General features: G+C 32.7%; 1 protein-coding gene across 1 annotated transcript; it reads left to right on the forward strand.

The window, feature by feature from the left end:
* Window positions 1-8,803: 8,803 nt before the first annotated feature.
* LOC126715512 (uncharacterized) lies at window positions 8,804-10,641 on the forward strand. The gene is made up of 5 exons (XM_050416140.1): window positions 8,804-9,026; window positions 9,132-9,184; window positions 9,291-9,369; window positions 9,843-9,907; window positions 10,138-10,641. Exons 1-5 carry the CDS (start codon window positions 8,966-8,968, stop codon window positions 10,348-10,350), a joined length of 471 nt encoding a protein of 156 aa, XP_050272097.1. The 5' UTR covers window positions 8,804-8,965; the 3' UTR covers window positions 10,351-10,641.
* Window positions 10,642-11,965: the final 1,324 nt, after the last annotated feature.

An 11,965-nucleotide genomic window follows, 5' to 3' on the forward strand; every position in this document is an offset into this window, starting at 1 on the left:
ATTTGGCACACTTAAAAAAAATGGTTAAACAATTTAGGGTTTCAATTGGGTTAGATTTCTATTAGCTCAATATTTTGGGGATCTTTTTAGATGTGGTAAAAAGGATGCAAAACCCACCTATATTTTTTTCTATTTAAAAAATCAATTATATCATCCTACCATTTTTGGGAGCTTTTGTACATTTTTGCCTCTTTGGTTTGTAACGGAGCGCTTTAGGAGCCCTTTATAAATTTTTGGACTATGGATAACCTCACGCCTCGAGCCAATCCTGTTTCATATCCTTATTCTTTTTTGTGAGAAGAAAAAAAAAATGAAACGTGGAAATTAAGATATATTTGGTTCAAAGGTTGTAATTAAATCTAAAAACAAAGTTACAGGAATTCACATATTAAGTGCGAAACTGTATTTATAATATGACATACTAGAAATGATGGATGGATAGAGGAATGACAAGCAAGCTTGTTCATGCTCCTTAGTTCGGCTTTAAAAGCACCCAAAGCCTAATTGAGGAGACTGTGATCCAAGCTAATCTTAGCAATTAATCCAAGAGAAATCCCTCGAGTTTCAAGATTGAATCCCTGAGATCGATCCTATATATTTCCGAGAATTCCTCCTTAATTTGAATCCTAAACCACTTCCAAATGCATAGGGATTTGATTGACCCTAAGGACTATATTACCCATTCTACGTAAGGGTTGCAATTGCATTGATGTCATTTTAAGGTATGCACAATCAAGAGACCCTAGCATCTGCCTTGTAGCCTACCACAAATTTGTTTTGTTGACTTTTGGAGAGTCTCCCACCGACGTACCGATGACTTACTTCTTGTCATTTCCATCTCCAGTGAAGATGCACATGGATCCTAGATCAAGGTGTGCAATCAATTTCACATGCTATTCAAATTTTCTTTTTTAATTGGCACATGTCATACTTGGTAGCCGTTTGGATATGGATAAAAAGGTTAGCGTCTGCGTTTACCTTTTTTTTTTTTTTTTTTTATGAGAAGCATGTTTCAGTGGCTTTTATGATTTTTCAGTGGGTCCTATGCACTCTTCACGGGACCCACAAACCCTTTTTTTTTACAAAACTTTCATTAAAAATGAGCCGCATGATACTATTCACATATTTAAAAATTATTTTACTATAATGTTTTCAGTTTTCAACCAAATAAGCGGTATCCAAATACACCATTGGTATCATTTCGGATGACATCAATTTTTAGCGAAATTATGGTAAAATTTATAAAAGTGATGTTGGGGATATTACAAATTTTACTACATAAATCTTACAAACTGATATATCATCAATCACATAAAATTAATTCAAAAATTAATTTATTATGTTGTTTAAATCGAATCAATTATATTCTTATCACATTAGTTTTGTAATTTTTTTTTTTTGTAAACTTTGCAATAGCTTTTAGTATTTTCCAAACTTATTTTTACAAATTTATTTTACTATTTAATTTGTTTTTGTTACTATTCATGAGTCTCACTACATTTTTTATACTATTCATGGGTTTTACTATACTATTTCAACTAACTTTTACCTTTATCACTTTCAGTAAAAAGTTTTCAGTTTCAACAAAATAGACAGATCCCAAACGGACCCATAATACACTTATTGTATCATGAAATTAATGGCCATAAATTCAGCATGTTGAGGAGCAGGTGTTAGGAATGTGCAGAGCAACAAAATAAATCCTAGGAGACAAAAACATTTTTATAGAAAAGCATGAGACACGTTATGTGGATGGATTGCTGCTTATTACAGTACTCAGGGAGTGCTGTCTATTGGTTAATTAAGGCGTTGTCGTGCATTTATGATTTTCATATTCTCTTCACGTAGAAGTTCGAAATCAATGCAACAAAACTTTGTCATTTTTTAATGGAAAAACACTAAAAAGAACTCATCTGACAGAGATTTTTAACCTCAATTTGATACCATGCAGGGACCCAATAACAACCTCGACAACAAATGCACAGATATAAAGAATACTTGCCAATGATTCTTACATAAATGAAATGCAGTGGTGAAGTTTGACATCAAAAGCAAATCCCAATGCCCTACGTGCAATGTAATTCCTTAATTTCCTCTACCTTCTAACTTGGTCCCTGCTTATTTTGGACCCTATTTTAATATTAGTCTCTTATATATTAATTAATGGAATCCCCATTGTACCTTTACGGCACCACAAAAGAATATAGAACTATTATCACCTGGAAGTAGTAAACCTGAGTATTTGAAACTCTTAATCTAATGGAAACCAACACATAAAGGTGTATTGTTTCATTGTTTTGTTCTGAGTAGTGACCAGACATAAATCATAAAACATTACCCCAGAACACAAAAAAAGGGGCTTATTTATTTCTTTGTTTGTTGGTTTTCCTGTAGCTAGAAGTGGACCAACTTGTTCTGCTAAGTCTTAAAAAAAAAATCATCTATTGTCTCTTTGTCGGCCGAAAGTTCTTAACTCTTTAATTTTTGGTATCTTGGACTCATTCGATCATTATGTTTCGTTGATCCCATAAGTCAAATTCCTCGGTCGTTTTATACATGGTTTCATTCAAAAAAGAAGTTTCACAGAGAAAATATGTCCTATAAGTCTATAACTAATTAGTCCCCAAATAGTACTGGAACTAGTTTCAAGAAACCAATTGTCGGTTCTCCAATTTAAAATAGAGTAAGGGTATGTTTGGGCGTAGAGCTTAGTTTTTGTTTAATCCGGATTATGATCCATATAAAAGTACCATAATTTTTTAATGGGAAAATTTTTGAGACTTAATTCATGGAACAGCACATTTTTAACTTGTTGTGGATCTTCTGTGTAGGATATATATAAACATTGTTATTTCATATTAGGGTTGATTGTGTTGTTGAGAGAGAAACGTTATATTGCCAGATTTTGTATATTTTCCTTAAAATAGTGAAATTATTACAACTCCATAAATATAGGCAAATTGCCGAATCACGCATCTTCTTTTGTCATGTGATTGTTTTGCATGTTATTTTTCTTTATTTCTTTCACATCTTAGAGCACTAGCATTGGAGGGTGTATAACCCCCAGTTGCTATTTTAGCAACCAACAAGGCCAAATCGACCCACATCCAGGGGTGGGTTTTTTTTTTTTTTTTTTACCAACTGTTCACAAGGATGTAAAACAAAATTATTATTTTAATGAGAAAAGAGAAACAAAAAGGTAGGGAGATGGAAGAGAAGAGAGAGAAACCAAATTTTTATACTATTTGTTGGTATAGTTTATATTATTTTAATGAGTTATATGTAAAAATAGAAATTAGGATATTGGATGAGTTGTAAAATAAGATAGTAAAATAGATAAAGTACGTTTTGAGGATGTAAAATAGACAATTTTTTTTTGCATCCCCGAATTCTAGTGCTCTTACAGATCTAGGAACTTGTATATATTTCCAATATGTTAGATATACAATATATTGTATATATACAATATCTAGGAATTTGTATATATTTCCAATATGATAGATATACAATATTTTCCGCAACAAATTTAACAAGTGTTGAGTTATCACCACCCGATGTAGACAAAGCCAAGCAACTCACCATGTCTTGCATGGTTTCACATGCCATCATAATACCAATTGGGCTGATATCATGGCACTTTTAATCAAATTGGGATGTTTGCATGTAACTTTTAAGACTTTTTTTTTTTTAATGTGCACAATCAAATGACACATCAGCATTTTGTGTAATAAGATTCACACAAACAAATGCCCTTAGAAGTTAGAACAATGGTTAACAATCTATTTTAAGAAAGTTTTGACATCACTTTTATGAAAAATAAAAAAAAATTGTTAAAACATTAATTGTTTTTTTTTTTCCCATAAAAACTTTTTTTAAATGGATTGTTAACTATTACTCTAAGGGCATCTGTTTGCATTTTCTATTGTATAAAGATTAAATTGGATCCATTTGCATTTTTTTGAGGATTTAATTACTATATTCAAAACTTTAGTGATGAAATTGGAAAATTGAGTAAACTTTAATGATAAAAATGTAAATTTTGCCAAAAATTTATTACTAACAACTTCTTATCTAGTTTCAATGTACTTTTGAATTCATCTTTTGCACTGCCATGTTACTATTTAAGGACTTCGTTTAGGTCCAATGCATCCAATGCACTGGACCCGATCAGATGATGACACATGTTTAGAAGTGAACACATGTCATCATCTCAACGGGTCTAGTACTACTGGACACTAGACGTATGTCTAACCCACTATTTAAAAGGGGGAAAAAACATCTTTCTTATAAATCTTTAAATTCATTCCTTAAAAAAAATAAAATAATAATAATAATAATAATAATAATAATAACTTTGAGTTGCAAAGTCAAATACCCTTTTTTTTAAAAAAAATTCGGTGGGACAAACTCAATGACCTTATTTGAGCATTATTTTCTCTATAGTCGAAAGACTCGAAACGCCTCGGGTAAATGCAAAATCAAATATATATATATATATATATATAAAATTACAAACCTAAACTTATTCTCAACTTTTAACATTTAAAAGCTGTTACTCATTCACCAATAGTGCTAAATAAAGTATACAATAATTCAAAAGAAATGTTTCTAAAGTGATATCATCCTTGCTAAAATTCATTCTGTATGTTACACATTATACAGGAAACAAAACATGCACAGCAAACCTTTGTTTGCATGATATACTAATCATGACATTCCCCTTTCCTTTTCGCACTTTATAAAGTCATTAAGTACTTAAGTACATTAAGAGAGTACTTCACACTAAACTTAATTTATAGTACCTTTTCAAGTGAGATCATCAACTCTTTTTTTTCCTTTTCGTTTCTTTCTTTGCCCGCCTATATAAAGAGGTAAAACAAGCAACATCCACAAAAATAGTGACCAATAAGTCTTCTCTTGTGCATGAGCACCTAGGTCTAAAAAAATAGTAATAAAATAATGCCCATGCGCAAGTTTAGTAGGGTTTAGGCTCAAAATAAAAGTTTAGGCACAAATTGTGTCCTAGTGGAAAAAGGCATACCTACTAATTTAAGATTAAATTTGGACAAAATCTTAGCCACTCTTGTTCCAAATCAATTCTCAAAAGTCCTTTCCAATGGATATTCATGATGTAATTGATTGCCTTTACAAAAGAAGTTACATCTATTTTGTATAAGTAGAAAGAAGTTCATTCATTGACAAGCATTTCCAAGGATATATAGATAGCTCTTATTTTGATGTTAATTAACACATATAGGAAAGAGTATAAGACAACAAAAAAATAATGATTTTATACAATTCAACGTGGATCTTATAACTAAGAAGAAGAAGAAGAAGAAAAAAAACATTATGAATTTAATCAAATTATTAGTTGAAATTGAAAATCACACATATCACATACCACTGTCCGACAATATTGCCATGAGGATGTCGTATTGCTTGTTAAAGAGCGAACAAACAGTGTGAATAGGAGGTGCCCACGTGGCCAAATTACTGCCACGTCATGTCTTGTGGGCCCCTAGATATTGACGTCCACGTGGATTGGCCGCCCCATTGGGCAACTAGCTACATACATATGCCACGTAACCCAACGGCAATTAATTTTTGATGCAAAATAGTGTTTCAAGCATTGTCTGTCTGTCACCGTCATATTAATTTTCTTTTGTTTTTTATGACACGTGCACTATGTCCCACAGTGTTCTATCTTTTTTTTTGGTTAAAACCCACAGTGTTCTATCAAATGATGATATGGCAGTCTTTAATCTAATGAAGACAAATACAACTGTAAAATCATTCCACTACCAAATTCGTGGTGCTTATTGGTTTTTAGCAACTCAACTTAAACATTCACCATGTTTATCAATTTTAATGGGACTTATATGTGATGCTTAAAATGTGTTTGAATATCTCTCAATCTCATACCATCAAAAATCGAATACTCTCTTTCATATATTGTTGATAGGTTTTGTTACAATTTGGTTATAACTTATAAAACGAATGATGACTATATTTGTTGTCATTCTATAAGTGTCACTCAATTTTTTTTTTTTTTTTTTTTGATGCAGATATGGCAGTATACATTGCACTTTAAGTTTTTTTACATATAACATGTTTGATTGTGATACAACTAAGATAAGGTTCTCAATAAACTTTTTCCACATATTAGTAAAGTCTCTTTGATGTGTTGTATGGGAGAAAAAGGAGAAACGGATCCCACAATATGATGATTGGAAGGGCAAGAAACGCTAACTAAAGAAGGAAAGCAATAATTTTGTAGAATACAATTTTTAAATTGCATTTGCCCATATGAGAGAGAGAGAGAGAGAGAGAGAGAGAGTTTTTATAATTGTGTATAACATTTTTTTTCTAATTTAGATATGTGGATCTGAATCGTCTTATAACTTAAATTCATCATATGAACAATCTTTAAATTTATATGTGTTAATGTATGTACGTATATGTATGTATGTGTCTAATGTCTATATTTATACCTTAAAATAAAAGGAAGAAAATGAAAGATTTAAAGAGAAAAGGAGATTTCTACCAAAAGAAAAAGAGAAAAGGAGAGAGTGAAAGCAAGAGTTTACATGGTTCAAAGTCTCTTATAATGGTTACACTTTTACTAATTTGAAGTGTGCATTAAACCCAATTTAAAAAATAAATACACACAGTGGTTGACTTATAAGGCCATCAATTATAACTTGATTTACGACATAATAAACAACATGACTAAGGTACGTATACAATAAAGTTTATAGAGGACACATACATTAAGCCATACAAAACATGTGCACATATTAACCTCCCTCCTTGAACCCAAAGTTGAATTTTGAATTCTAAATTGTAATCTCATAAAGGAAACCATGACCACAAGTGATTGATTTGGATTTAGAATAGACTAAGCCTAATGTGGAATGAACTGTGCAAAGTAAATGCTGGCAATGGTAGCTAGCAAACAGCAATGATTAGTACTCGGTGAACAACTACATCAATGAGACAATGACCAAAAAGTGGCGACTATGTCCAGAACATGGCTACAATGGTAGCCTAAGAAATATAGGCAAAGGAGAACATCGTGGTGAAGCACGTAAATGAGTTGGTAGATGTCGCATATTTGCATGGAAATAGTAATTTTCTAATTCTTGAATCTTCAATTTTTCGGTGTATGCAAGTATACAACATTAAAACTTAATTTTTTGTTCAGTGATAAAAAATATAAACAAACAAACAAACTTAACTAAATTAATTTACACTGGTAGTCTACACTTCTCTGAAATAATAGCAACACGTCGAACATATGTGCCACTTAGGTATAAAAACTTAGATCTCTTTTTCTTTTTTTTCTTTTTTTTGTTTTCTCTTTCTTTTTTTGCTAAAAGATGGTCTCCCTTGTAGACTTGTCTACCCCACGGCATGTGGTGATAATGGATAATACCATGTGTACCACCGAGACCTTCGAACATCGATCTGTGCATGCCACTTAGGCATAAAAACTTAAATCTCTTTTTCTTTTTTGCTAAATGAAAAAAGAGGTCTTCGGTATAGACTCATCTATCCCACGTTATGTGAGAGTAATGAGTAATACTACGTGTACCACCGAAATCTTGATGGGACTATCATCATGGGTACAACTCATTTGTTGAAACGTCATAGGCCTCATGGCTTGGACCGCTCAACTCCTGCTAAGCATCACGTGAAGCAATATGAATACTCCTACCACCAAGCCATACTCCACGGTGATATAAAAACATAGATCTTAAATTACGAATTACAATCCTTGCCTTACCCTATAGAGTGCGCATTCTTGATTTTTCTTTTGTTTTTGTTTGTAGAAGTCATGAGCTGGCCGGTTGTCTACCTCTTGCTGGATTAAATTACAATATTATATTCTTATTTTCCTAAGAAAAAAGATTTAAGGAATTACCTCAAAGCCTTGAATTTCGCTTGGGAAGTTGGATAAGATTTATCAGGGTGTCCCATCCCTTTACCCAATCTTCCATACCATGTAATTGACATTCCACTATAAAGAGACAGCATGAATTATGACCTCAACCGTCTGATTTAATTAGTTACTCAATAAGGAAATTCCTTATAGTGAAAGCCATTTGATCTAATTAATCATTTAAATGTAAAAGTGGTTGACTAGCCAAAAGATGAGGAAGTTTATTGATGATGATAATGGTACAAGATATACAATCGATCAATTTTGGCATTAGGCAAATCAAACTGTCAAATCCTAGGAGGAGACCTAGTATGATTGGGTGAAAGGAAATGAGACAAAGCATGAAAGCTAGCTAACTTTCCGGAGGTGTGCAAACATGGTTGCATGAAATTGAGAGAGTACAAGGTGTGGACAATAGGGCAAAATCTAAAAAAGATTTCTGAAAATCCTCATTACACACCCCATGAACAATGGAGTTAAAAGCAAATGTACTTTGTCATACGCTCTTTGTCATTGCCATTATTTTTCTCCTAATTTTTCTTTCTTTCACTTCATCTGAGCACTCATAGTTTGTACAACATGAAGTGCCCCATCCATCGAATAGACAATTCCTGGTCCACCATAAATATTGCTTTTGAGTTGAACTTGAATTTGATCAAGACCCCCATATTATTGAATTATTATATGAAGTGCCTTGATGGGTATATAGTCAATTAGTCACTTCTTTTGAAAAATAATTGAACTTTACTGAGGGAACACAAAAGAAAAGAAAAAAAGAAAGTTGAAGAAAACTCCATTTTAAGTTTATGTTTGAGAACTTAGTGTGGGCCCTATGACCATCTATATATTTAAGCAAGCACTCCCCATGCTATAGCAACCAGTCACAAGCTACACATTCAAACTATTCAGGAGAAAAAGAAAGAGATACCCCTAATTCTCTTCCTGACCATAGCTATTTCAAATCTGCATCACTTCCCATTTTTTACTCAGATTTCAGATTTCTTCTTCGAAAGCTTATCTCCTATGAGGCCCTATCTAGCAGTATCACTTTTGCTTTTGTCCCTTCTTCTTTCTGAGGTTCAAGGTATGCAAAAATCTATATATCCTTCTTATGAGCATTAGAATAATTAGGTTCTGTTTTGGCATCACATAAGCTCTGGTTGTAATATATTTTGTTAATTTTGTGAAGGGATCCGCTTGGATAAAAGTTTCATGTCATCAGTTGCGCAACATAAAGTAGATGTGAGTATTATACAAACATTTCAATTTGTTTTTCATTTTATTGAGATGGATTTTCTTCATTTATCTCTTCCTATTTTGATGGTGAAATTTCTGTGAATGAATGCAGGAAGAAAAAAGTGCTTTGACAAAAATACATGACAGTGCTGTTCAAGAGGTCATTCTGTGCAAAGATGGGCACTGTACAGGTACCATGAAGAAAAGAGTTTCTAGAGTTTCCAAGAAATCACACCACTGGTTACCAAGCATTCATGAAGATTACTATGGACCTAGGAGTCACAGACCTAAGCACCATTAGTTTCTTTTCTCCCTCTAGATAGAGTTTTTTCTTCTTCTTCTTTTTTTCCCAATTTTCAGACACTAGCTAGTGATCTTTATAAAGAGTTGGGGTTTCAGAAGATTCATACCCATGACCATGTACTACTCTACAAAGAAAATCATGTCCAAGAGAAGCTTCTCTTAATTATTATTCTTTATAAGTTACCTAGAGCAAGATATTGATTAGTATGGGTACTAGTCTATATATGGCTTAAATGCTGTAGTAGACCCACAAAGGTTTATTGAATAAGCAACTTGTAGAGAAAGTAAGAACTTGCATTGATTGTGAGCACAGAAGTTCCATGTCGTATCTAAATTGGTTTCCTCATGTGTATTGTTGCAGGAAAGAATAGAAAACTTATTACCACAACAACCACTTCTACTACTAGCACCACCACCACATCAAAGGTTGGTTCTTTGTCCAGGCAACTAAAGTTCCATTGATAAGTATCACAATACTTTTCATAATTATTGACATAGCATGTTATGGTTGGTGTATAATAAAAATAGTATAAACATAACTACAAGTCATGTCAGCTAATATGAAAAAGTTGGGTTCTTAGCATTTATGAATGTCCTCTTTCTTCATTCTTCTTCTATATATATGATTATATAATAGATATATATTTCATGTACAGAATGAGAAGAATGGAGAGAATAAAGCTGACACCAATTCAAAAGGAAAATCGGGTAGTGGGGAACTTGGTGAGCAAGAGACTTTCATGGTTAAAGGAAGGCCTACTTCAGAGGTTTCCCAATCCCATGACCACCACGAGCAGTTTCCGGACATCATTGACCTAGCTGAGATGGACTATTCTCCAGCAAAGAGAAAACCTCCAATACACAACTGAGTGTTAGGAATATTAAAAAAAAAAAAACTAAAAATAGAATGTAGTACTGTTTAGGATAATAAAAGTGGGGAATACAATGTTATTGGACAATGGTGACTGGACAGCATTACAGAAATGCTGCAGTTTTTTTAGGGTTAGGATCGATTTTGTACATGAGATAGAATATTCTATTATTATTGTTAATCTTAAACTACTATCATTTTGATGATTGAATCATAAGCACTTTTGGAGGGGCATTTGTTACAATCAAAAGTGGAAAGAAATTAATAAATAATTTCAGTTATATGCGTATACACAGTGGCGGCTTTTGTTTCTGCTTGTGCATCGTACACATAAGGTAGAACAAATTTGAGACAAAAATACCAAAAGTTTCCCTCTTTTCCTCTCCGGAAAAACCCATGAAGAGCATATTCAATTATTCATTCTTCATGGTTTTGACATTAGAGCTACTTACAATCGCGGCAAGTTTTTATTGACTTGTTACGTATATAGATTCATTCAATAATTTTATTTACAACTTGTTATCTCGACTTGTCATGTATTATTGAGATTTTATTATTTGTAAATCACATGTCACTGTATATAAATTTTGTAATATTTAATTTGAATCATTCAATGAATGATTGAATTCTAATACTATATTACTGTTAGAGACTTGGAGGTCTTTTTGCGCTTTGCTAAAGGACATCAGAAATTTAGAGCCTCTCAAAAGATCAAAAAGTGTTTGCCAAAATATCAATCAAATGGGCTTTGTTTAATGCAGCATTAAAGACATATGCTGAATGGAAAGTAAAAAACAAATTTTGCTACATTCAAATGGGGCCATGGATAATTAAAGAAACTGGACATAAGAAACTAGAAAGGAGCAGTGTTTGATGAAGTAGGTGGCTGCATTATGTGACCAAGACCCATTTGTCTTTCTTTTCTGATGCAATGGACCCACCACAGATTTTTGGTCTGGGCCCATTTTCACATATTATTTGTATTATATGCCCGCCGGTATGAATGGTCACTCTTTACAAGTGGGCTCACATGTTCTTTGTTGGGTCATGTATGTTGTGGCCCGTAGAGCCGAATTTGCGGTGGACCACAAAAATTTGGGGCATGGTGCCTGGAAATTAAGATAACAGGCACAGCGCATTCGTACATTGTTATTGGAAAATGAAAATGAATTATTACCAACCACGGTGTTAATGCTCCATTGGTTTCCCTATAAAATATTTTCAAGAAAACTTTTTAGTTAGAAAAAAAAAAACAACTTGGTAAAACATTTTACAAATATATATAATGGTTTTTCCTCCATTTGATGGTTGGGCTACTAGTCCAGTGGCCGGGGCTGTTGACAGTGGTTGCCTGGTTGGGAGGCATTGGTTTTAGTGATTTGTGCTTGAAATTTTTTTTTTTATTTTTTTTTTTTTTTTAGAAGAGCTTGAAAATTTTACTGAAAACATTTTACAGTGAAACAAACAAAGCATTAGTCCTCCAGGTTCCGATTATTTAGTGGTACACTAATATTTTTCTATGTAAAGGTGAAAGTTTAAGCAAAGAAATAAAAAAATTCAACCATCAAACTAAAAGAAAAAAAAAATAGTCTTCTTAAATTGCTTTAAAGTCA

This window comes from Quercus robur, chromosome 2, assembly GCF_932294415.1.
Source record: "Quercus robur chromosome 2, dhQueRobu3.1, whole genome shotgun sequence".
Lineage (NCBI taxonomy): Eukaryota > Viridiplantae > Streptophyta > Magnoliopsida > Fagales > Fagaceae > Quercus > Quercus robur.